Source organism: Carcharhinus amblyrhynchos, chromosome 5 (genome assembly GCF_965287045.1).
Source record: "Carcharhinus amblyrhynchos chromosome 5, sCarAmb.v2.hapA, whole genome shotgun sequence".
Taxonomy (NCBI): Eukaryota; Metazoa; Chordata; class Chondrichthyes; order Carcharhiniformes; family Carcharhinidae; genus Carcharhinus; species Carcharhinus amblyrhynchos.
Genome location: NC_137328.1, coordinates 76,884,076 through 76,911,444, shown reverse-complemented (window position 1 = coordinate 76,911,444; position 27,369 = coordinate 76,884,076). Strand labels below are relative to the sequence as shown.

Below are 27,369 nucleotides of genomic sequence, written 5' to 3'. Positions count from 1 at the left end.
ATTGGGGGTGATCTAGGGAACTGGATTAGGAATTGGCTAGCGGATAGGAGACAGAGGGTAGTGGTTGACGGTAAATATTCATCATGGAGTTCGGTTACAAGTGGTGTGCCTCAGGGATCTGTGTTGGGGCCACTGCTGTTTGTGATTTTTATTAATGATCTGGATGAGGGTATAGTTGGGTGGATCAGTAAATTTGCTGATGACACCAAAGTCGGAGGTGTGGTAGATAGTGAGGAAGGGTGTCATAGTTTACAGGAAGACTTAGACAGGTTGCAGAGCTGGGCCGAGAGGTGGCGGATGGAGTTTAATGCGGAGAAGTGTGAGGTAATTCATTTTGGTAGGAATAACAGATGTGTTGAGTATAGGGCTAACGGGAAGACTTTGAATAGTGTGGAGGAGCAGAGGGATCTAGGTGTATGTGTACATAGATCCCTGAAAGTTGGGAATCAAGTAGATAAGGTTGTTAAGAAGGCATACAGTGTCTTGGCGTTTATTGGTAGGGGGATTGAATTTAGGAGTCGTAGCGTTATGTTGCAACTGTACACAACTCTGGTGCGGCCGCACTTGGAGTATTGTGTGCAGTTCTGGTCCCCACATTACAGGAAGGATGTGGAGGCTTTGGAGAGGGTGCAGAGGAGGTTTACCAGGATGTTGCCTGGTATGGAGGGGAGATCCTATGAGGAGAGGCTGAGGGATTTGGGGTTGTTTTCGCTGGAAAGAAGGCGGCTAAGAGGGGATCTTATTGAAACATATAAGATGATTAGAGGTTTAGATAGGGTGGATAGTGATAGACTTTTTCCTCTGATGGAAAAATCTAGCACGAGGGGGCATGGCTTTAAACTAAGGGGGGGTAGTTATAGGACAGATGTCAGGGGTAGGTTCTTTACCCAGAGGGTGGTGAGGGATTGGAATGCCCTGCCTGCTGCAGTTGTAAATGCGCCTAGTTTGGGGGCGTTTAAGAGGTCTGTGGACAGGTTTATGGACGAAAAGGGATTGGTTTAGGTTAGTGGGTCATTGTTGTTGTTTTTTTTTAACTGGTCGGCGCAACATCGTGGGCCGAAGGGCCTGTTCTGCGCTGTAATGTTCTATGTTCTATGTTCTAAGTCCTTGAGTCCAGCCCCAACAGCTGCACAAACCATGAATTTATAGACTGCGGAGAATTGTCATAACATTCATCTACACCCTCCACCAGCACATTGAAGTGCACCTTATGTTCTTGGTCAGACTTAGTAGCCACAGGCAACTATCGCACTGTCTGATCCACAGAACATGGAGGTAGAGACATCCAAGGATCAACACTCGGATGATTGAAGGAGCTCCAAAGGCAATGGAGGGAGATCAGGAAGGGATATCTGCTGCACTCATCAGATTACAAAGTTCCATGGAGGATTACATCCATTTTCAGATGAGGTGATTTTGCTGACAGGCCAATGCGCCAAAGTCAACACTGGTAGGGCGGCAGTTGCCCTAGACCATAGAGATCTAGGTTCAGGATTACTGTTTTGCACAGCCATAAGAGATGCACTCTGTGGCAGAGGCATTTGCTGCCATCCATCAGTGTCTACACTGGTTGGGGTGGGACGGGCTTCTCGAGCTCACTCCAGCTGCCCCTCCCTCTCAAGGAGGCAGGCAGCCTGGAGCCCTTGGACATCCCCAGGGAGCAGGATCAGCTGGTGCACAAAACCCAGAGCCATCTACCCAGGTGATTTGAGAAACCCATCTGAATTCCTCTTCCTGTGACCACTTCAGCTTCAAATTCAGCTCCACAGGTGGAGATGGGTGGCACTGCCACACAGCAAGATACCAAAAGCAGGCCAGGGCCCTCAGTTGCCTGCCAAGGTTATCCCAGGCAACCGAGCATAGCAGTCAACAGGCTGCCTCCAACTCTGCTGTGAATATTGGGGATGCACCGAGACATAAGATATAAAAACTAGGAGCAGAAGAAGGCCATTTAGCCTCTCAAACGTACTCCAGCATTCAATATGATCCCAGCTAATCTCATCACGGACTTTCCTGCCCATGCTCCAGAACATTTCATCCCATTACTAATTAATGGGGCATGAAGGTAGCTCAGTGGTTGGTACAGCTGCCTCACAGTGCTAGGTTCAATTTTGGCATAGGGTGACTGTCTCTGTGGAGTTTGCACATTCTCCCTGTGACTGCATGAGTTTCCTTTGGGTCCTCCGGTTTCCTCCCATAGTCCATGTGCAGGTTAGATGGATTGGCCATGCTAAATTGTCTCATAGTGTCCCAAAATGTGTATGTTTGGGGGGGAGAGTTAATCGGGATGGGGTGGGCCTGGGTAAGATGCTCTATCACAGAGATGGTGCAGATTTGATGGGCTCTGCACTGTAGGGATTATATGAAATAGCTGTCTATTCCCTTCTTAAATGTATTCAACCTCCCAGCATCCCACACTCTGGGATAATGACTTCCATTAATTTACAACCCTCTGTTTTAAATCTGCTACCCCTTATCCTATAACGATGGCCTCTTGTTCTAGTTTGCCCCACAAGAACACTATTGTTGAGTACTATTTCCTTATTGATGATGATTGTTCTAAGTTCCTCCCTTTCTATTCCCTCTGCGTTACCTGTTACAAATGGAATGGTACCTTTGTCCTCCACCGTGAAAACTGAGGCAAATTATTGATTTAGCATACCTGCCATTTATGTTCCCCACTATAACTCCACAGTCCCATCCTCTAAGGGACCAAATTCACTTTAGCTACTCTTCCCCCTTAATATACTCATAGAAGGTTTTGCTTTTCTTTATTATATTTTGTGCCAGTTTTCTTTCATAATTTACCTTTGCCCTTTTTGTTACTTTTTTTTAGTAACACTTTGTTGATGTTTAAAAACTTCACAATCTTCAAGCCTGTCACTGACCTTTGCAAAATGGTATGCCTTAGTTTTTGTCTTTATGTTGTCTTTAACTTCTTTACTCAGCTATGAATCTTTTTTCCCTCCTACAATCTTTCTTTCTCTTGGGAATATATTTTAGTTGGAAGGAATTGAATATCTCCGTAAACAGCTGCCACTGCTCATCAACCTTTTAGCCTTCCAGTCCAGCCCGCTAGGGCCAAGTCTGTCCTCATGTCTCCATAATTATCTTTGTTCAACTCCAGAATGCAAGTGTGGGACTCCAGTTTCTCGGCCTCAAACCAAATTTTGAATTCTACCATACTATGATCACTCATCCCGAGTGGATCCTTAACTATAAAGTCATTAATTAACCTCGGCTCATTACACAATACCAAATACTTAATAGCCTGCTCCATGGTTAGTTCCACAACATATTGCTTCAAGGAACAATCACTAATATATTCAATGAACTCTCCCTTGAGGCTACCCCTGTCAATTTGATTAATCCAGTCCATGTGCATATTAAAATCACCCGTGATTATTGTCGTACTGTTTTTTTAACAAGCCTCCAGTATTTCCTGGTTTATACTATACACCACTGTGGAACTATTGTTTGGAACTGAGAGATTATTCGCACCATTTCTTTACTTTCCTATTTCTTATTTCTACCCAGACTGGTTCCGCAACTTGATCTCCAGTGCTTATATCATTTCTCACTACAGCACTGATCCCTGCCTTCACTAGCAAGGCTACACAAATTTCTTTTCCTTTCTGTCTATCCTTCCAAAATACTGAGATAGATAGATTTTTGATCAGTTAGGGAATCAAGGGTTAGAGAGAAAGGGCAGGAAAGTAGACATGAGGAATATTGGATCAGCCATGATCCTATTGAATGGTGGAACAGGCCTGAGGTGCTGAATGGCCTACTCCTGTTCCTATTGCTTATGGTTTTATGGGTTGTTCCTACATATTCACCCATCATTTAATGATCCACCTCAGCCCCCCTTCCCCATTTCCAAGTCCATCATCACAGGGCAGGTAAAATCCTGCCCAAAGGTTCACCATAATTACGTCAGGCCAAATAGTGTCTTCTGTAATGTAAGTTTCTAGGACTGCATGAAAATTGGTAAACAAAGTAGTAAGAATACTTGTTAATTTTTTAATCCAATGAATTATTAAAGAGGATACAGTGGATAATTAAACACAGCTTTCTCAACTATTTCCTTTTTAAAAGGTCTGATGTTGGAGACATAAACCATCAATCACCACGCGTTAGCACACAACATTTCAATGAAGATTTGATCCTTTTGGTCCACTCATTGAAGTATGAAAAATTCTGCCTGAGCTTAAAGTGGTTTTCCATTTTACACTCAAACCAGCTTTCTTGCTAATATTAACAGCAGGAAAATATGGACTCTACATTTCTCTGATGCACAGCAGTTTTGGAAAAATCTCTATGAATTGCCGATGGTGCATTATCAGGTTGATAAGTCCAGAAGATGCAGGACATAAAGGTTCTGCCTACGCTAATCCGCTTTTAAAATAGTTCAACTCCTAATGGTAGTCATTGCGGTGTATGGTAAGATTGTAATGACATCTTGCAGTATTGATTATGCTGCCTCTATTGAAGTAGCATTTTTTCAGCATGCTTCAACTTGACTAGGAATAGATATCAAATAACTCTTTTAAGACACAGCACCGCCACAGCAACAACAAAGTCACTGTGTGGTAGCAGGCTGGCTGCTGGGTTCATGTGCCATTCTTTCATTTGTAAGCATGAATCCTGCCAAGTTGTACTAGTTCATGGTCTGCTCTCTCGTTCTCTGTAAATATGCGACAAGAAACGAGTTTGGACAGTCTCAACCCATTTCACAGTGAACGCAAAGTGATACCATAAACTGGCCACGATTTGCACAAATTGACAGCAAACTGGTTATATCATTCAGACAGTCCATAATGATGGCTGATGTGGAAAATGGAAAAAGTTTCATTGCAGTGGGAGATTGGAAATAAGACACAGTGTCAGACAACATTGAAAAATAAATTGGTCAGAAGAATCTAAGCATGTAGAAATACATGCTGCCCTTAGAGGGAGATAACAGATAAAAGTGTTTAATTGTCTGATAATAAGATCTTAAATCTGGAGCTGCAACGTGACTGCTTAGATTGCTTCTTCAACAGGAGTCTAAAGGGAGCTGAGGTAGATAGGATTAGTCTCAGATGGTGGATTTTTAGGCATCACACTCAATTGCATGACTTTGGCTGGATTACAGCAAGAATTCCAGTCCACCGAGTTACCCATGTCGAGAGAGAAGGGAGTAAAGAATATGTTGCTGAAAATCCTGAACGTTGGTGTCTTCAGGCAAGCTGAAAAAGCAATCAAAGCTTTCCATGTGTGCGAAAATGGATGCCCTGGCCTAATCCATTAGTAAAAAGTCTGACAACACCAGGTTTTAGTCCAACCTGGTGGTTGTCAGACTTTTTACTGTGTTTACGCCAGTCCAACGCCGGCATACCCACATCATGACTAATCCATTAGATCACACTATAACTGACTGCATTCAGCTAGTGATCCATTTAAAATTAAAGACGCCACTAGTCCACCTCGCGAACAAGGATAAGCAGAATCAGGGGACAAATGGTTAACTGGATTGTAAAATGGCTAAAAGCTATAAAGCAGAATAAATGTATGTAATGGTTATTCAGATTTGAGAATGATAAAGCTTTGTTCTATAAGTTCAGTGCCACCATGATTCCTAATTTACATTAATGTTTTGAACTTAAGAATAAACAACTCATTGACCTTTTCAGATAATACCAAATTGAACACTGAAGAAGAATGCTATTGTAATAATTCTTTAAGTAATTGCATACTGCTATTTCTTAAAGGGAAGTATGTCATGTGATTCAATCTCTGTTTCACCTCAGCCTGCAGCCAAACAGACACACACAAAGCCATGTTGCTTTCAATCCATGTACATGTGCCAGTTCTTAATAAATGAAGCCATAGTATATTTGTAGGTCCCTTCTGAGTGATCAGTGCCTTTATATCATTATAACAAACACAGCATAGTGTGCAGCAGTTGTTCCTTCTAAGTAACACACTGTTCAGACTGGTAGCAAGATTAAGGACAGGCATGATATGATGAACAGTCTTAGATCGTGCTACATAGCACAAGCTGACCCTAAACATTCTGGTCAGACAGCAGTGAAGCTGCAGGGTCAGAGAGTGTTAAAACCACAGTGAGGTGGTTGCACAAAAAGGCTTTGAAGACAGTGCAGATTTAGCGCTCAAATAAAAAGCTGATAAGCAGATGGATTGCTCCTGTGAGGACCAGCATTGTGTTAGTTCAGTTGGGCAAGACAAGTGACCAGGGTGTGGGCTGGATCAATAGCAAGTGAGGGAAAGAATGACAAAAACAAACAAACCAACCATAAAAATCAGGCCAGAGAAGGTTGCAATTATCTTGAGCGGAGCTTTGGAATAGTGCAATAGCAACATTCATCCTAGTTAATATAGGAGAAAGAAGGACAAAGAGATATTGTCAAAATGTCCACAAAATTCCTCAGTTTGAATTGGAATGTATCTGAGCTACTATCCAAATTAAAACTCTTTAAACAGCAAACAGTTCTGGTTTCTTGATTCAAGTGGCTTGAAACCCAGACAAGCAAGCCATAAAAATTCAGCAAACAACTGAGATTGGAGGTCTACTCAGATTGAACGTGTCAGAATTAACAGTAGAAGTGCTAAGGGATTATGTGGGACGACTGGTTCATTATCAAGTCAAACTATATGCTCATCGATTAGAATTCATGTAATTTCAACAACAGCCTACAGAATCCATAGGCTACTTTGTAGCAGAAGCAGAGAAAAGGGTATGTACTGTGATTTTTCAAGCACAGAACTAGCAAACAGAATAGTTGAGTTGGTGATCACATCAACTGCCATGGAGGCATTTCCAGAAAGATCAGCCAGTCAAACTCAAAACCCAGCCTCAAAGAGCTACTGAAGGATAGGTGCAAGTACAAAGCGGTCTTTGCAGGTCAATGAAGCTTATTGATCCACTAAGTACAACCCCAATTGTTGACCCACTTACTAGAACACCTATGCCCAACAAGCCATGTGGAAGGTGTGGCCTTTAACCTGCACCAAGGAAATGGTCAACTTTCCTGCAATTCTACAAGGCATGTGGCAGAAAGGATCATTGACAGTGGCAGTGCACTGGAGCAAAGGCTAATGTAATTACAGAGAGGAGTGCATTGATACAAACAAATTATACACAACGGCTACCTCCAAGCAATAAGAATGACCAGCCAGTATCCTGTCAGAAACATATACAGGAGATGACTGACAAACCAGAAAATGATGATGATGTGCACAATGAGACTACAAGCATTTAATACAGGTTTCACATCGTCAATCTCAGGGAAAACATAAATTGTGTCGCGCCATCTGGAGTGTTTGCCAAAATCCTGCCGTAAGAAAGTTTGCAACTACTTGTTATTGGCCAAGATTGACATGGGGGGGGGGCAAATGCCAAAACCCCCCCTTGCGAGTTTGAAAAGAAATGTATCCACAGGCATGGAAGGACTTGACAAAACTTACTGCTATTCACTTATTCCATGTGCAGGATTCATTATCCTGGAATGCAAGTTTAATCAATTATCCAGGGTATCACAGATCTACAAGATGGGGATTAAAGGCCCAGTAATTGTAGGTCTACCAACATACTGTGAGCTCACATTAATAACAATTCACGGAATTAGACATCACAAGGCAGATCCATCGCGGAAATTACATCTATTTCCTCATTTCATGACTGAAGGTCAAAATATCCAGAACATTAACAAAATTGGTAGTTTCAAGTGAGCTGCAACATTACACTTGCAGGAGAGCGTAAGTCTGTTCATTGAGCCACCACATAAGTGCAGCATCCACTTACAAAACAAAGGTCAAACTAGACTAAATGGAGAAAGATAGAATCATTATAAATACACAGGAGCATACAGATTGGTGCAGCTCCCTTATGTCTGTCAAAGATAGACAGAAAGTAAGCATTCAGGTACAGCAAGCAATAGAGATGGCAAATAGTATGTTGGCCTTCATAGTGAGAGGATTTGAGTATACGGATAAGAATGTTTTGCTGCAATTGTATAGGGCATTTGTAGAGACCACACCTGGTGTATTGTATACAATTTTGGCGTCCTTATCTGAAGAAGGATAGCCTTGCTGTAGACGGAGTACAGCGAAGGTGTACCAGGTTGATTCCTGGGATGGCAGGTCTGTCATATGAGGAGAGATTAAGTCAGTTAGGATTATAGTCACTGGAGTTTAGGAGAGTGAGAGGGGACCTCATAAAAACTTATAAAATTCTAACAAGGTCAGACGGAGTAGATTCAGAAAGAATGTTCCCAATGGTGAGGAAGTCCAGAACTAGGGGTCATAGTATGAGGATAAAGGGTAAACTTTTTAGAACTGAGGTGAGGAGAAATTTCTTCACTCTGAGGGTGGTGAATGTGCGGAATTCACTACCACAGAGAGTTGTTGAGGTCACAATGTTGTTTGATTTTCAAGAATAAATTAGATACAACTCTTTGGGCTAAAGGGATCAAGGGATATGTGGGAAAAGGGGGATCAGGATATTGAATTCAGTGTTCAGCCATGATCAAAATGAATGATGGAGCAGGCTTGAAGGGCTGAATGGCCTATTCCTGCTTCTAGTTTCTATGGATCTTGGCCTTGATCCATGACATTTAAACACAACTTTGAAACATTGTCTTTATAAAATACCCAAATCACAAGAATTGAATCTGAGATTTTTAGATGTAAAATTCTTCTCAAAGCTTGATGCCAGGAATGCCTACTGTTCCATTCACCTCACAGAGAAGTCCCAAGAGCTTATCCAATTTGGATGTTACTGTTTTCAATGACTTCCTTTTGGGCTGTTGGCCAGGATCTCTTTTAAGCTCACATGTGCCAATGACATTGCTGCTGCAGGTAGAACAAAGCAAGAACATGACTATAATCTGCACCCATTGATGTAAGTGGCATACAATGAAGTATTGGTGTTCAACAGTCTGAAATGTCCCAATGTGCAGCAGATCAGTTTATTTGCTTTCTATTTATCTCAGCACTGACATATGTCCCAATACAAGTGAAGTTGAAGGTACTAAAGACATGCCAACTCTGCAAGGTGAGAATAATCTTCAAAGATTCTGGTTCCCTTTAATATTGAGTCCAATTTCACTCACAACTTTTCACCACTGAGAGAATTGTTGAGAAAGGATGTACCTGTTCCATGGCTTGAAGACCATCAATACCTCTTTGAAGTATCAGAACAGTCATTATCAGAAACATCAACAGTGCAATTTTATGATCTTGGGCAAACAACTACCCTGGAAATAGATACCTTTCAGAAAGGTCTTAGAGTATACATAATTACAAATAGGCAAACCTATTTTATTTACTTCAAACTCTGTATCTGTAATACAATCCAACTACTCCAACATCATGTTTAGAATCATGTATTTTCATAACTACCTGTTTGGCAAAAGATTTGTGGTAAAAACTTACCATAAACCACTGGAGAAAATTTGATGAAAGCCTTTGATCAGTTACTGCCAAGATTGCAGTATCTCTTGATAAAGATTGAAAGTTATGACTGCGAGATCAGGTATACTGAGGATCACATCAGACACATTTAACAGATTGCCTAACCCAGTGAAAACAGAAGACGTATCCTTGGCTCTACAAGTTAGTCTCACTGACATTGAACTTGAAGATTGATCAAGTACATTTCCCACAACACAAATGGCAGCAACTACAAGAAGAAATGGCACAAGATTCTATACCACAGGAACAATGGAAACCCATAACTGAAGGATGGCCTGATTCAATTCAGTACTTCCAAGAACCACTGAGACCATTTTGGCCTTATTGGGACAAACTAGGCATCTCCTGGGGAGTTAAATTTAAGGCTGCAAATCATCATACTGGAATCTTTGTGACCTGATATTCAACACCAAGTCCAACATTCATACATTGGTACAGATTGGATGAGAAGACTCACAACAGACAGTTTATTGGCTGGGTATGAACAATGACATTGAAGTCATCGTCAGGAAATGTGAGGCATGTCAAGCATATAGGAAGTCAGCAGAAAGAACTATTCATTCTACATGAAGTTCCTATCCATCCATGCTCCATTAAGACATCCAACTATTTTGTGTCCATAGCACTAACTGCATCACCACTGTCAGATAGCTCATCAAGTATCCCATTATTTGACAATTGCACAATACATCAAGCACAACTGTCATGCACACCCTAGGTGCCACTTTAGTTTGTTTGGTGTGTCTCGAAAGATATTATAAATAATGTCAGAAATCTGTCGATAAGCCATAGGAGAGGTGAGTGAAACATCCATCATACTACTTTTTCATCATATCATAGAATCATACAGCACAGAAGAGGCCATTTGGCCCAATGAGTCCGCACCAACACATTAGAAACTGCTGAACTCCCACATTCCCATCTGCTAGCACTTGGCCCATAACCCTGAATATTATGATGTACCAAGTGCTCATCCAGATACTTTTTAAAGGAAGACAGGCAACTTGCTTCAACCACTCTCCCAGGCAGCACATTCCAGACCGTCACCATCCTCTCGGTAAAAACATTTTTCCTTACATCTCCCCTAAACCTCCTGCCCTTCGCCTTGAACCTATGTCCAGTCATGACTGACTCTTCAACTAAGGGAAACAATCACTCCTTATCCACTCTGTCCATGCATCTCATAATCGTGTACACCTCAATCAGGTCACCCTTCAGTCTTCTTCGCTCCAATGAAACCAACACAAGCCAATGCAATCTTTCTTCATAACTTAAATGTCTCATCTCAGGCAATATCCTGATGAATCTCCTCTGAACCCCCTCCAGTGCAATCACATCCTTCCAATAATGTGGTGGCCAGAATTACACAGAGTACCCTACCTGTGGCCTCACCAAACTTCAATACAACTCAAACATGACTTCCCTGCTTTTGTAATTTATGCCTTAACTAATAAAGGCAACTGTCCCACTGCCTTTTGCACCACCCAACTAACATACCCTTCTGTTTTCAGAGATCTGTGGACAAACATACAAAGCTCCCTTTGTTCCACAGAACTTCCAAATATCCTATCATTCATTCAGTACTTCCTTGTCAAATTATTCCTTCCAAAAAGCATCACCTTACACTTTTCAGGGTTAAATTTAATCTACCCATTTGACCATTCTGTTTGTGTCTTCTTGTAACCCAAGACACTGTGCCTCACGGTTAACCACTCGCCCAATCTTTGTGTCATCTGCAAACTTACTAATCCTACTCCCATATAGTCATCTATGTCATTTATACAAGTGAAAATTAATAGGGGGCCCAACACAGATCCCTGAGGTACGTCACTAGACACTGGCTTCCAGTCACTACAGCAGCCTTCTATCATCACACTCTGTCTTCTACAACTGAGCCAATTTTGCATTCACTTTATCAAATTACCTTGTATCCCGTGTGACGTTATCTTCTTCACAAGTCTCCCATGTGGGACCTTGTCAAAGGCTTTGCTGAAATCAAGATAAATGACATTGTCTACACTACCCTCATCTACACACCTAATCACCTCCTCAAAAAATTCAATCAAATTTGTTAGGCATGATCTCCCTCTGATGAAGCCATGCTGACTATCCCTGATCAAGCTTTGTCTTTTCAAGTGGAGATAGATGTTCTCCTTCAGAAGTTTCTCTAATAGTTTCCCTACCACTGACGTGAGACTCACTTGTCTGTAGTCCCCTAAATTTGGGTCAGAGCCCCTGCAATCTCCTCCTCTGCCTCCCTTAGCAGCCCAGGGCATAATTCATCTGGACCTGGATATTTATCCACTTTTAAGGCTGACAATGCGTCCAATACCTGGCCCTTCCCTATGTTAATTTGCCCAAGAACTTCACAGTCTTTCCCACTAAATCCCATACCATCATCCTCATTCTCTTGGATGAAGACAAATGTGAATTATTCAATGAACACTCTACCAACATCCTCTGGCTCCACCCACAGGTTGCTCTCTTCATCCCCAGTGGGCCCTACATTTTTCCCTGATTATCCCCTTCCCATTGACATACTGAGAGAATATCTTGGGATGTTCCCTACTTTTACCAGCCAGAGCTTTTTCATATCCCCTCTTGCATTCTTAATTGCTTTCTTAAACTCCACCCTGCACTTTCTATACCTCACTAATGCCTCTGCTGATTTGCTTCCCATGTACTTTTTAAAAGCTTTTTTTCCCTCCTTCTCATTGTATCGTAAATATCTGTGGTCATCAGGAAACATGCTGGACTTGCAACCTCCCCATTTCCTTTTTCAGTGGGATGTGCGCGTTGCTGGCTGGCCAGCTTTTACTGCTCATCCCGTCACCATTGGTGCCAAGGTGATGGTGAGCTACCTTTTTGAACTGCTGCAGTTTCTGAAGTGTACCGTTCTGTTCGGGAGGAAGTTCCAGGATTTTGACCGAGCAACAATAAAGGAGTGACAATATTTCCAAGTCAGGATGGTGAGTGACTTGGAAGGAAACTTCCATGTGGTAGTGTTCCCAGGTATGTGCTGTTTTTGCTCTTCTCAATGGCAGTGGTAGTGGATTTGGAAAGTGATGGCTAAGAAATCTTGGTGAGTTCCTGAAGTGCAATTTGTAGATGGTGCACACGGCTGTCACTATTCATCAGAGGTGGATGGTTTGAATGTTTGTGGAAGAGATAGCAATCAAGCAGGCTGCTTTTTCATGGATGGTGTCAAGCTTGAGTGTTGTTGGAGCTGAACTCATCCAGGCAAGTGGGGAATATTCCATTATACTCCTGACTTGTGCCTTGTACATGGTGTACAGGCTTTGAGGAGTCAGGAGATGAATTATTTGCCACAGCGTTCCTAGCTTTTGACCTGCTCTGGTAGCTACATTTATTTGGTTAGTCCAGTTCAGTTTCTGGTCAGTGGTAATGCCAGGATGCTATTTCGTTTCCTCCTCATTACCCTAGATTTAAGAGCCTAGCTGAATGAATGATTCATGTGGTGTAGTCTTTAATTCTCAAATGGAGACAGACCAGGCAAGATCCACACATTGCAATGTTCCATCCGTGAGCGATATGGTTATGTGCAACTATTTCATCATCACACAGTTTGGCAGACCAGTGTCTACCAATTTACTGACTCTTACCCATTCTACTCATCAGTGACCAGGAAGCAACTTTTAAAGCTACAACAGAAGATGGCCACCACATACATGATAAAAATGTAGGTACAGAATTGCTAAGTTTACATCTGGGGCAAGTTTGCATCCAGGATCTCAGAGTTGGTACATGGTAACCAGCTGAAGAGGCAAGGATTTGTTTAGAACCAAGGTCAAATCAAATCACTACAAACAAAGGAACAATGGTGAGGTGTAACTGAGAACAAATCAGATCCATTCCAGATCATCACCCACGGTAGAGTCCTATTGTATCTATTACAAGATCTAAAGTGCATTGAGGAACAAAATCCAAGAACAACAATCTCACAGATAATTTGTGAGCAATTAAAGACACCTCCAGACAAAGTTACCACTACAAGATCTGGGCATATCAGGAGATACCTCTATTCTTTACAGGCTCATAGATTCATCAGTTCTATGCACTTAAGTAATGGTCACTAAATGTGATCATGTGTTGTACATAGTTATACTTCTTGGGAGGGGAGAAAGTGTCTTCAAAAAGGGGGATGTTGTAATACGCCTTTGAGATAGCAGCATGTTATCACTTTAAGAGAATGTGATCCAATCAGTTTCACTTTAGACTGGAGCAGAGTGCACAAAACCCTGCTGCTGATGTCCTGAAGCTGTCTATACACGTATATGTTCATATGTGCAGTCCTTAATGAATGAATCCAAGTGTGTTTTCACAATCCCCTACCAGTGATTGGTACCTTTATATCATTATAATACACATGACAAATGCAATTTTCATATTGGAAATTTGGAGAATGGACAGTTTGGTGGCAAATTAACTTAAACATAGATAAATGTTAAGTGATGCAACCTGGTAACAGAAACATCACCTATCCTTTTTTTGATATCTGCATAGGTTATTGGTATCATGGAAAGGACCAGTATTTGTTGTCCATCTCTAATTGTTCTTGTGAAGGCCTTCTTTAACTAGTTCATTGAATCACAGAATCCCTAGAGTGCAGAAGGTCATTCAGCCATCGAGTCTGCACTGACCACAATCCTACCCAGGCCCAATCTCCACAACCCTACATATTTACCCTACTAGTCCCCTTGACACTAAGTGGCAATTTAGCATGGCCAATCAACCCAACCTGTATATATTTGGACTATGGGAGGAAACCAGAGCACCTGGAGGAAACTCACGCAGACACGGGGAGAACGTGCAAATTTACACAGACAGTGACCCAAGTTGGGAATTGAACGCAGGTCTTTGGTGCTGTGAGGTAGAAGTGCTAACCACTGTACCACAGTTGGCCAGAATTTTCTGGCGATTCACGTTGGTGGGATTCTCTGGTTTCGCTGCAGTGAAGGGAGATTTGGCTGAGCGCCAAATTCCCCATCCTCGCTCGCAGCCACGGCAGCCTGAAGTCTGTGAAGTTAGACCTGTGTTGTTAGGGAACATAAGAAATAGGAGCAGGAGTAGGCCATCTAGCCCTTCGAGCCTGCCCCGCCATTCAACAAGATCATGGCTGATCTGAAGTGGCTCAGTTCCACTTTCCTGCTTTCTCCCCATAACCCTTAATCCCCTTGCCTACCAAAAACCTATCTACCCGCGTCTTAAATATATTTAGCGAGGTAGCCTCAGCCACTTCAACGGGCAGAGAATTCCAGAGATTCACCACCCTTTGAGTGAAGAAGTTCCTCCTCAACTCCGTTCTAAACTGCACCCCCCCCCTTATCTTGAGGCTGTGCCCTCTAGTCCTGCTGTCCTTTATGAGTGGGAAGAACCTCTCCACCTCTACCCCATCCATCCCTTTCATCATCTTATACGTCTCAATGAGATCTCCCCTCATCCTTCTAAACTCTAACGAGTACAAGCCCAGTCTATTCAGGGAGGGGGCTCCTGAATTTTGAACCAGTGACAATGAAGGATCGGTGAATATATTTTCAAGTCAGAGTGGTATATGCTTGGAGAGGAACATGCTATTATGGTGGTGCTCCCACATATTTGCTGGCTTAGTCCCAGGTGGCAGAGGTTATAGATTTAAAGTACAGAGGCTAAAGGAATAAACGGAGAACTCCGAGATCATTGGCTGAGAGTGAGAATTGGAAAATTGAGCACATACACAATAGTCAGAAGATTGAGGGCAGAAGGTATCCAATTTTAAGGTTTGCCCCAAAGGGAGACCCATTAAATTATCCCCAATAAGTTCACAGACCCAACAGTGATTATTTATAGACCAGTTGGTTTATGTGTGAAATAAATACATGCGCATAAAATTGCAACAATATCCTGGCAGAGGTGTTTTTTGAAATGGTGTTTATTGGACAATCTTTAGGTAACAAATAGGCAAGTAATTTCCAACATTTTATTTTCTCATCTTGGAGCACTGTGATTTTACAAGAGACAGTTTACAGTTTATTTTTTATTGAATAGTTCCCTGGTAAAATAAATCAAATTTACACACTAGAGGAAAAAGGAACTTCTAAGGATAAGAAAATGCCAAATCACTTGGTATTTCAATATTCGTTGAGAATCAAAGAAAGCATGAATTGAGAAAAGGCCAGTCAGCCCATCAAGCAATCCTTCCACAAATCATGTGCAACTCACTCTATTAAAGGTCATACCAAACTCACCTGAATGAAAGTTCTGCAAAGTTTCTCCCTGCTTTCCCCCAAAAGGTAAATGAAATGAAACCTCAGCGTACGTGACAGTGAATCCGATATTATTTATCCTTGTCCGGTTGCCATGACATTCCATTGTTTCAGCAGAACAGAACTATCATGTCCCATTAATCATCTCTGTCAGTACTCATCATTATAACTCTCAATCTCATTCCTAACCGGATACTTACACAGCTCTTTTCTTTACAAAAAAGTATTAATAACACTTCATCATTTGAGAATCTAGTCCAGATACCTACTAATTGGATGGGAAATCCTTCTAATCTCAAACCACGCTTGAGGCTTTGTTAAAATTAACTTATGGGAATGAAAATTGTGGGTGTACTTATTCTCGTCAGCATCAATTTGCCACAAAAGAAACATAAAAGTTTTATTGAATTACTTGGGAATTGTGTGCACAACTTGTAGATTAGAGCTAGCTTTGTTATTAGCTTGCATACATACATTAATTCAAGCATTGTGCTTACTCTGTAGTGCCATCTGACATAAAACTAAGGGGAGGAAAAGAAAACACAAAGCATTGTCAAAAGAATATAGGATGCTTTTTTCAATAAAACCAGGTAAAAGAGTTTGGACAAGATGTCTGATCTTCCAATTACAGTCTATATTTTTTGAAAAACAAACATCTATTTTAAATGATGGATAGGTGGGCATTTCACATATTTCTTTCGTTGAGGGTACACATTTTTTAGTATCATTAAAATGTAAGATTTTGAGATGACTTAAAAAACATACAGTTGCAAAACTGTTTTTAACTTATCAGTATTAGAAAAATGTATGGAATCTTGGGACATTCAAAATGCTAAACAGGGGGAAAATTGTGCAGAGTGCTTTCTGTAGAAAGGACTTTCACAGCTCAATTTGAAAATAATACAGCTAAAAAAGCAAAATATACATTGCAATGCCATCAAATGCATTGCCTGATAGAGACCCATCATTTATTGTCATCTTTTCTCTTGAGCTGCTCTGATTAGTTACAGGGGAGAGTCACTTGCATCCAAGGCGCTCCATTCAGCAAAATTCGGCATTTCAGTTTGATCTGAGCCAGCCAGACAGCCAGCCCTGAGGGAAAACACAGCTGGCTGAGTGCTGCTGTGAACTCAAGTGAAAATGAATGGTACTGGAATGGAGAGATTACAGCTATCTAGAAAGACTGAACAGGTTGTGGCTTTTTTCTTAAGAAAAGAGAACACTTAGTGGTGTCCTGGCAGGAGATTTTTTTAAAATAATGAATGGGTTGGATAAGGATTAGATGTGGAGAGCATGTTTTCACTCGTGACAGAATCCAAAAATAGGGGTCATAAATACAAGCTGGTTATTAATAATAGGGAAATAAGGAGACATTTCCTTGCTCAGACAATGTTTTGAATATTGAACTAGCTATCACAGGATGTGGTTGAGCAAAATATTTTGGATACTTTCAAAACTTTCAAGTACATTTTTGTCTTATGTACTAGAGTAGTACGTAAGACAAAAATGAACAGAAAGGTAACGTGAAAAGCTGAGATGAGAGATACTCATAAGGAATACAAACATCAACACTAAGTGGACTGAATGGTTTGTTTCTGTGCTGTATATTCTATGTCAAGAGGAATTGTCCTGAGCTCAGCTTACCCTGAACCGGCTCACCTTCCCACACAACCCCAGTGAAATGGATAGGTATTCCGAGGTGGAAAAGAATGCTCCATACACCTAAATGTATAGGTTCAGCAAGGAAATTCATGATGATGAGATTCCCTACAAGCAACAAATAATAGTGCAAGTAACCAGATAATTTTATAATTATCATTTGTGTGCAGATAGGAAGAGCGCATGGGAATTATTTGAATATTAAGTATTGCTTCCCTTTAATCAGCAGCCTTTAGTGATTGACCTAAGGATGTGTAATGTTGGTTTTTACGCATCTTTTCTACTCAAAGTATTACTGAACGATTAAAGGCCCTTTCATAAAAGCATTGCAAAACACTTTACTTTGGTGCATACCCCAATTAAAGCATCTCCATCAGCTGTGAATACCACCATTCTTTAACACATTCTAACACAGAACTAAACAGAAAGATACAATGTTGGCAAAATGGTTGTGTCTTAGAGAGAAAATGAGACAACCCTTCCACACTTGAGAAAAATCAATCTAATGGAAAATTGACAAACTTGTTTAATGTGTCTGCATAGGATCTGAGACACGACCCACAGAGACCTCCAGTTAGACACACTACGCTGTTCCTGTCAGTTATCTTAATCTACTCAATTACTGCATTGGCTGTCAAAAGCAGCATTTACCAAACATCATTTAAATTGCCTTTACTTTCTCCTTCGTGCTTTCTCCTTACTTTTAGCGTAGCCATGAAACATTGAAGCAGATTCTCTAGCTGCCCTGTACAATATGTATTCCAGACCAACTCTATATATTTCAAACACACACATCCTCTTTTAGGTTCCTAGATTTTCCTGTAAAATGGCTTGCATCTTGTTGAACCCTTTATTTAAAAACATACAAAAGGTTCACGCACTGCATACTACTTTTTCTTATGACAATATCAGTAACTTAAGAGCTGGTGGGACATAATTATCACGTGCAAGTAAGAAAGAGTTGTACACTTATTCTCGATTCTGAAGTTTGATTACTTTTGTGAAATTGAAGGTCAAAGCACTAAACCTCTTGGCTGCTGAACTTGAAACACAACATAATGTGTACAGTCTTTTTCACAGACTAAGTTCATTTAATGACAAATATTAAATAACAGAGTAATCCAGTGTTATTCCCTCAACTTTAACTATTACCTTTTGAAACACTTTTTTCAACTAAGTAATGAATAAAGCGTTCAGGCATGATATTTACAACAATTGTATAACTGACAACAGTTGGTTTTATCTATGGCCATGTTATAAAAAGTACGTCTTGCACAAGCTAGTATTTAACTGTGTATGTAGAAAAAGGACATACAAACAGTAATAAAATATGTCAGTCATTATTGTACACGCTGGCCACAGTTAAAGTTTGGATCTAGGGGAAAAACACTCCATTGATTCTTCTGTCCATAGTGAAATCTTAACAGGGCTGTTGCTAGTTTTTATCATCAGTCGTAATTGATTATTTCAAGGATGAATGAAGCTTAATAAAATGGAATTCAGATTTTTAACCAAGCTTATAATAAAAGGAGATGTAATTTGAACAGAGAATATCTAAGAGAGGATTTGTTGAACAAGTGTATAACTAGATGAATTTAGTAGATTACTGTCACACCTGAAAAATCCCATTACATCTATTAGGGGCTCAGAGGTAGCAATCAGCAGAAAAATGGTTGGGAAGGAGACATCTCTTTCATTTTAAACTTTTTGACTATGCATTTCAGTAAATTTGATGACAGCTGCCTCAAAAAAAGACAGCTGGTATCAAATTATTCATAATTTGGGCTGGAATCTATACCTGCCCCCAATTATTTTGTTTTAAAGTCCTTCCATGGATGTCTGAAAATCCATGATTCAACCTTCAAAGGGTAAAGATTGTCAGAACAGGAACATAATGTGGAAAAGTACTGTCTTTTGTGATTATAAATTCAGTCCAGCAGAGTAAACTGCTTGTGATTTCTCTTGCACTTACTCTTTACATTACAGTATTTAAGGATGACAAAGTGATATTATTGAAAATTCTTCATAGCATTATGATGCCGTTGATGTATTGGGAATCCACCCCATCTGATAGGCTCGTTCTAGTGTCCGCTTGCAGTCTTGCATCACCGTGCTGAATGTGATATGGGGGTATTCTTGAACTAGACGTTCCACTGTGTCTTCATTCACCTACAAAATAGATTTCAAAATAGAAGAATTTTAAAAAATGAAATCTACATTTTCCCTCACATTTCACTGATTAACTACAGATTAAGAGGTATTACCGGCAATCCAATATCTCATCCAGGTAGTCATTCTTCGTTTATAGACAAGACTGTGACTGTCAGCAGCTACTGCAGTGCAGCACCATGGCCTAGTCCACGAAGATACAAAGATCTGAGATCATGTATAACCAACTTAAAAACAGCTTCTTCTCTGCTACCATCAGACTTTTGAATGGACCTACCTTATGTTAAGCCGATCTTTTTCAACGCCCTAGCTATGACTGTAACAGTGCATTCTGCACCATCTCCTTTCATTCTTCCCAATGTACTCTATATACAGTATGCTTTGTCTGTATAGCACAGAAGAAACAATACTTTTCACTGTATTTCAATACACGTGACAATAATAAATCAAATAAAAATCAAATCTGTCATCATTGTGTGCACATTTTTCATCAAGGTCACTAGATAGGGATTTGGAATGATAAACTTGGCTCATTTTTTCCTTGCCAACATGTAAGTAATGAGAAAACTAGTATCTCCACTATAGACCCATTGAATATCACAGTACAAGCAGAGAATTAAGTCGGTAACCTTCCTGGTACTATATTATGCAGTGCAGATAACTACTGAGCCATCAAGATATTCTATCAAGCATATTCAACCAATGTGATGAAGCAGCAAATTAGTCAGTGTGACAGGACTGCAAAAATGGAAAGATAATCAAGCCCTCTTAAATGACCTAAAATACTTTATAAATCAAACATTCTGCACAGCCAAACCGAGAACACTTAGGGTCAGGAAGCCTGATGATGTTATGATAGTAATCGACATTGTTGTAATTGGCTGAACAAAAATCACAGCTTGATGGCCATATTTACTGGTACCAGCTTTTCATTCCCAGATTTTCAAAATGGAGTTAAAATTCTAAGACAACCACTTCAACTCTTATTTTTAGAGAATAATATTCCAAGCCTCCAGATTGCATAATGGCTGCACTTTTATACCCCATATTGGATTATAGACAATTTAGGAATCATTCACTTATTTTCTATGCCACACGATTTATGTTTACCTGCCTATTAGCATATCATTTCAATCAAGGCACTAACCTATTTTCTCTATTTTAAATAATTTACATGTTAATGCATAATTTGAATCCCGTGCCCTCATTTGCACCTTGGAGATGTTAAACTATTAATTGTTCACCTAAACTGGGCCAATTTAACACCTCATTATTCAATGTCTACAATAGTTTTCCCAATGTCATTAAAATAATCAAAGTACTAAACCTGTACTATTATTTAAAATATAAAAACAAATTTCCTACAAAACGATATGGAATTATTTTGGGTGCATGATCCTGATAAATGCAAAATCAATTATATATGTGACAAGAGTGTGTTTTTTAAATGCCCTTAAAAAGTATTACCCAAATCCTGTATGAGAATGGTAATACATACATTTTCAAGTTTTAGACTTTAATAATTCTCTTTATGAATCGTCAGTCAAAGTGTCCGACTGTACCAGTCTTTATTGGTGAGGAGCTGCTTAGAATCATGCCCATTTTAGCACACCTTTCCGTGATAGGACAAGCAGTGACCCAGATGTTTCGGTTAGCAGGAATGTGTCCAGCATTACTGCCGTCCACAAAGTTTTCTACACCCTCACGGAATTGCCCATATTCAGCCAGGACTTCGATCCCAGCTGCAGCAGAAACAGGCAAGTGCGGTATTTCCAAGCAAATCTAGTGATTGCGGAAGAGTTAAAGGGATGAAGTCAATTTTTTTCTTGTGAAGTAGCTACTGTATTCAGGAAAGTTTTTAAAAGTTTTGAGTCTTCTATTAAATGAGTGTGGGTGACTGAGTGAGTGGTAGTGGGTGGGAGTGAATGAGTGAGTCAGTTACGTGTGTGGGCTTGTGGGTGAGTGAGTGTTGGTTAAGTGAGTGGGTGGGTGAGTGAGTGGGTGGTAGAGTGAGTGAGTGGGTGGTGGAGTGAGTGAGTGGGTGGTGGAGTGAGTGAGTGGGTGGTTGAGTGAGTGAGTGGGTGGTTGAGTGAGTGAGTGGGTGGTTGAGTGAGTGAGTGGGTGACTGAATGGTTGGGTGAGTGAGAGGTGGATGGGTGGGTAAGTGAGTGAGTACATGGGTGGGTAAGTGAGTGAGTAGATGGGTGAGTGAGACTGTGTGCGCGTGCGTGTGTCCGTGCATGTATATATGGCTGTGTGTGCGTGGATGGATGAGTGAGTGGGTGTGGATGAGTGAGTGGGTGTGGATGAGTGAGTGGGTGTGGATGAGTGAGTGGGTGTGGATGAGTGAGTGGGTGTGGATGAGTGGGGGGATGGACGAGTAGGTGGGTGGATGAGTGAGTGAATGATTGGGTGGGTGGGTATGAGTGGGTGGATGGATGTGTGGGTGAGTGGATGTGTGGGTGAGTGGATGTGTGGGTGAGTGGATGTGTGGGTGAGTGGATGTGTGGGTGAGTGGATGTGTGGGTGAGTGGATGTGTGGGTGAGTGGATGTGTGGGTGAGTGGATGTGTGGGTGAGTGGATGTGTGGGTGAGTGGATGTGTGGGTGAGTGGATGTGTGGGTGAGTGGCTGTGTCTGTGGATGTGTGGGTGAGTGTGTGGGTGGATGAGTGTGTGGGTCGATGGTGGGTGGGTGGGTGGGTGGATGGATGGATGGATGGGTGGGTGGATGGATGGGTGGGTGGATGGGTGGATAAGTGGGTGGGTGGATGGATGGATGGTGGATGGGTGGATGGATGGTGGGTGGATGAGTGAGTGAATGATTGGGTGGATGGGTATGAGTGGGTGGATGGATGTGTGGGTGAGTGGCTGTGTCTGTGGATGAGTGTGTGGGTGAGGGTGTGGGTGAGTGTGTAGATGGATGGGTGGATGAGTGTGTGGGTCGATGGTGGGTGGGTGGATGGATGGATAAGTGGGTGGGTGGATGGTGGTGGGTGGGTGGGTGGATGGTGGTGGGTGGGTGGGTGGATGGTGGAGGGTGGGTGGATGGTGGAGGGTGGGTGGGTGTATGGTGGAGGGTGGGTGGGTGGGTGGATGGTGGAGGGTGGGTGGGTGTATGGTGGAGGGTGGGTGGATGGTGGGTGGATGGTGGAGGGTGGGTGGGTGGGTGGATGGTGGAGGGTGGGTGGGTGGGTGGATGGTGGAGGGTGGGTGGGTGGGTGGATGGTGGAGGGTGGGTGGGTGGGTGGATGGTGGAGGGTGGGTGGGTGGGTGGATGGTGGAGGGTGGGTGGGTGGGTGGATGGTGGAGGGTGGGTGGGTGGGTGGATGGTGGAGGGTGGGTGGGTGGGTGGGTGGATGGTGGAGGGTGGGTGGGTGGATGGTGGAGGGTGGGTGGATGGTGGAGGGTGGGTGGGTGGGTGGGTGGAGGGTGGAGGGTGGGTGGGTGGGTGGGGTGGATGGTGGAGGGTGGGTGGGTGGGTGGGTGGATGGTGGAGGGTGGGTGGGTGGGTGGGTGGATGGTGGAGGGTGGGTGGGTGGGTGGGTGGATGGTGGAAGGTGGGTGGGTGGGTGGGTGGATGGTGGAGGGTGGGTGGATGGTGGAGGGTGGGTGGATGGTGGAGGGTGGGTGGGTGGGTGGGTGGATGGTGGAGGGTGGGTGGATGGTGGAGGGTGGGTGGATGGTGGAGGGTGGGGTGGATGGTGGAGGGTGGGTGGGTGGGTGGGTGGGTGGATGGTGGAGGGTGAGTGGGTGGGTGGATGGTGGTGGGTGGGTGGGTGGATGGTGGAGGGTGGGTGGGTGGGTGGGTGGATGGTGGAGGGTGGGTGGGTGGATGGTGGAGGGTGGGTGGGTGGGTGGGTGGATGGTGGAGGGTGGGTGGGTGGGTGGGTGGATGGTGGAGGGTGGGTGGGTGGGTGGGTGGATGGTGGAGGGTGGGTGGGTGGGTGGGTGGGTGGATGGTGGAGGGTGGGTGGGTGGGTGGGTGGGTGGATGGTGGAGGGTGGGTGGGTGGGTGGGTGGGTGGGTGGATGGTGGAGGGTGGGTGGGTGGGTGGGTGGATTGGTGGAGGGTGGGTGGGTGGGTGGGTGGATGGTGGAGGGTGGGTGGGTGGATGGTGGAGGGTGGGTGGGTGGGTGGGTGGGTGGTGGAGGGTGGGTGGGTGGGTGGGTGGATGGTGGAGGGTGGGTGGGTGGGTGGGTGGATGGTGGAGGGTGGGTGGGTGGGTGGGTGGATGGTGGAGGGTGGGTGGGTGGGTGGGTGGATGGTGGAGGGTGGGTGGGTGGGTGGATGGGTGGATGGTGGAGGGTGGGTGGATGGTGGAGGGTGGGTGGGTGGGTGGGTGGGTGGGTGGGTGGATGGTGGAGGGTGGGTGGGTGGGTGGGTGGATGGTGGAGGGTGGGTGGGTGGGTGGGTGGGTGGGTGGATGGTGGAGGGTGGGTGGGGTGGGTGGGTGGGTGGGTGGATGGTGGAGGGTGGGTGGGTGGGTGGGTGGGTGGGTGGATGGTGGGGGTGGGTGGGTGGGTGGGTGGGTGGGTGGATGGTGGAGGGTGGGGTGGGTGGGTGGGTGGATGGTGGAGGGTGGGTGGGTGGGTGGGTGGATGGTGGAGGGTGGGTGGGTGGGTGGTTGGGTGGATGGTGGAGGGTGGGTGGTTGGGTGGATGGTGGAGGGTGGGTGGGTGGGTGGATGGTGGAGGGTGGGTGGGTGGGTGGATGGTGGAGGGTGGGTGGGTGGGTGGGTGGGGTGGATGTTGGAGGGTGGGTGGGTGGGTGGGTGGATGGTGGAGGGTGGGTGGGTGGGGTGGGTGGATGGTGGAGGGTGGGTGGGTGGGTGGGTGGATGGTGGAGGGTGGGTGGGTGGGTGGGTGGATGGTGGGTGGGTGGGTGGATGGTGGAGGGTGGGTGGGTGGGTGGGTGGGTGGATGGTGGAGGGTGGGTGGGGTGGGTGGGTGGGTGGATGGTGGAGGGTGGGTGGGTGGGTGGGTGGATGGTGGAGGGTGGGTGGGTGGGTGGGTGGATGGTGGAGGGTGGGTGGGTGGGTGGGTGGATGGTGGAGGGTGGGTGGGTGGGTGGGTGGATGGTGGAGGGTGGGTGGATGGTGGAGGGTGGGTGGGTGGATGGTGGAGGGTGGGTGGATGGTGGAGGGTGGGTGGGTGGATGGTGGAGGGTGGGTGGGTGGGTGGGTGGGTGGATGGTGGAGGGTGGGTGGGTGGGTGGGTGGGTGGATGGTGGAGGGTGGGTGGGTGGGTGGGTGGATGGTGGAGGGTGGGTGGGTGGGTGGATGGTGGAGGGTGGGTGGGTGGGTGGGTGGGTGGGTGGATGGTGGAGGGTGGGTGGGTGGGTGGGTGGATGGTGGAGGGTGGGTGGGTGGGTGGGTGGGTGGATGGTGGAGGGTGGGTGGGTGGGTGGGTGGGTGCATGGTGGAGGGTGGGTGGATGGTGGAGGGTGGGTGGGTGGGTGGGTGGGTGGGTGGATGGTGGAGGGTGGGTGGGTGGGTGGGTGGATGGTGGAGGGTGGGTGGGTGGGTGGGTGGATGGTGGAGGGTGGGTGGGTGGGTGGGTGGATGGTGGAGGGTGGGTGGATGGTGGAGGGTGGGTGGGTGGGTGGGTGGATGGGTGGATGGTGGAGGGTGGGTGGGTGGGTGGGTGGATGGGTGGATGGGTGGATGGGTGGATGGTGGAGGGTGGGTGGGTGGATGGGTGGATGGTGGAGGGTGGGTGGGTGGGGTGGGGTGGGGTGGGTGGGTGGGTGGGTGGATGGTGGAGGGTGGGTGGGTGGGTGGGTGGATGGTGGAGGGTGGGTGGGTGGGTGGGTGGATGGTGGAGGGTGGGTGGGTGGGTGGGTGGATGGTGGAGGGTGGGTGGGTGGGTGGGTGGATGGTGGAGGGTGGGTGGGTGGGTGGGTGGATGGTGGAGGGTGGGTGGGTGGGTGGGTGGATGGTGGAGGGTGGAGGGTGGGTGGGTGGGTGGGTGGATGGTGGAGGGTGGGTGGGTGGGTGGGTGGGTGGATGGTGGAGGGTGGGTGGGTGGGTGGGTGGGTGGATGGTGGAGGGTGGGTGGGTGGGTGGGTGGGTGGATGGTGGAGGGTGGGTGGGTGGGTGGGTGGATGGTGGGTGGGTGGGTGGGTGGATGGTGGAGGGTGGGTGGGTGGGTGGGTGGATGGTGGAGGGTGGGTGGGTGGGTGGGTGGATGGTGGAGGGTGGGTGGGTGGGTGGGTGGATGGTGGAGGGTGGGTGGATGGTGGAGGGTGGGTGGGTGGATGGTGGAGGGTGGGTGGATGGTGGAGGGTGGGTGGATGGTGGAGGGTGGGTGGATGGTGGAGGGTGGGTGGGTGGGTGGGTGGGTGGGTGGATGGTGGAGGGTGGGTGGGTGGGTGGGTGGGTGGGTGGATGGTGGAGGGTGGGTGGGTGGGTGGGTGGTGGAGGGTGGGTGGATGGTGGAGGGTGGGTGGGTGGGTGGGTGGTGGAGGGTGGGTGGATGGTGGAGGGTGGGTGGATGGGTGGGTGGGTGGATGGTGGAGGGTGGGTGGGTGGATGGTGGAGGGTGGGTGGATGGTGGAGGGTGGATGGTGGAGGGTGGATGGTGGAGGGTGGGTGGGTGGATGGTGGAGGGTGGGTGGATGGTGGAGGGTGGGTGGGTGGGTGGATGGTGGAGGGTGGGTGGGTGGGTGGGTGGGTGGATGGTGGACGGGTGGGTGGGTGGGTGGATGGTGGAGGGTGGGTGGGTGGTGGAGGGTGGATGGGTGGGTGGGTGGATGGTGGATGGTGGGTGGAGGGTGGGTGGATGGTGGAGGGTGGGTGGGTGGGTGGATGGTGGAGGGTGGGTGGGTGGGTGGGTGGATGGTGGAGGGTGGGTGGGTGGGTGGGTGGATGGTGGAGGGTGGGTGGGGTGGGTGGGTGGATGGTGGAGGGTGGATGGTGGGGGTGGGTGGGTGGGTGGGTGGGTGGATGGTGGAGGGTGGGTGGGTGGATGGTGGCGGGTGGGTGGATGGTGGATGGTGGGGGGTGGGTGGGTGGGTGGATGGATGGAGGAGGGTGGGTGGGTGTGGATGGTGGAGGGTGGGTGGGTGGGTGGGTGGATGGTGGAGGGTGGGGTGGGTGGGTGGGTGGATGGTGGAGGGGGGGGGTGGGTGGATGGTGGAGGGTGGGTGGGTGGGTGGGTGGATGGTGGAGGGTGGGTGGGTGGGTGGGTGGATGGTGGAGGGTGGGTGGGTGGGTAGGTGGATGGTGGAGGGTGGGTGGGTGGGTGGGTGGATGGTGGAGGGTGGGTGGGTGGGTGGGTGGATGGTGGAGGGTGGGTGGGTGGGTGGGTGGGTGGATGGATGGTGGAGGGTGGGTGGGTGGGTGGATGGTGGAGGGTGGGTGGGTGGGTGGGTGGGTGGATGGTGGAGGGTGGGTGGGTGGGTGGGTGGGTGGATGGTGGAGGGTGGGTGGGTGGGTGGGTGGATGGTGGAGGGTGGGTGGGTGGGTGGGTGGATGGTGGAGGGTGGGTGGGTGGGTGGGTGGATGGTGGAGGGTGGGTGGGTGGGTGGGTGGATGGTGGAGGGTGGGTGGGTGGGTGGGTGGATGGTGGAGGGTGGGTGGGGTGGGGTGGAGGTGGAGGGTGGGTGGGTGGGTGGGTGGATGGTGGAGGGTGGGTGGGTGGGTGGGTGGATGGTGGAGGGTGGGTGGGTGGGTGGGGGGATGGTGGAGGGTGGGTGGGTGGGTGGGTGGATGGTGGAGGGTGGGTGGGGGGTGGGTGGATGGTGAGAGGGTGGTTGGGTGGAGTGGGTGGATGGTGGAGGGTGGGTGGGTGGGTGGGGTGG

The 27,369-nt window shown here is 46.1% G+C and overlaps 1 protein-coding gene across 4 annotated transcripts in view; it reads right to left on the bottom strand.

Annotated features, from left to right (window-relative positions):
- Positions 1-15,399: 15,399 nt before the first annotated feature.
- The window catches only part of fbxl17 (F-box and leucine-rich repeat protein 17), a 753,967-nt gene continuing 741,997 nt past the window's right edge, over positions 15,400-27,369 (bottom strand). For all 4 annotated transcript variants that reach the window (XM_080189041.1, XM_080189042.1, XM_080189040.1 and 1 more), the window contains exon 10: positions 15,400-19,568. In XM_080189041.1, the coding sequence (XP_080045167.1) occupies positions 19,431-19,568 (138 nt within the window). In that variant the 3' untranslated portion in view covers positions 15,400-19,430. The remainder of the gene's footprint in view (positions 19,569-27,369) is intronic.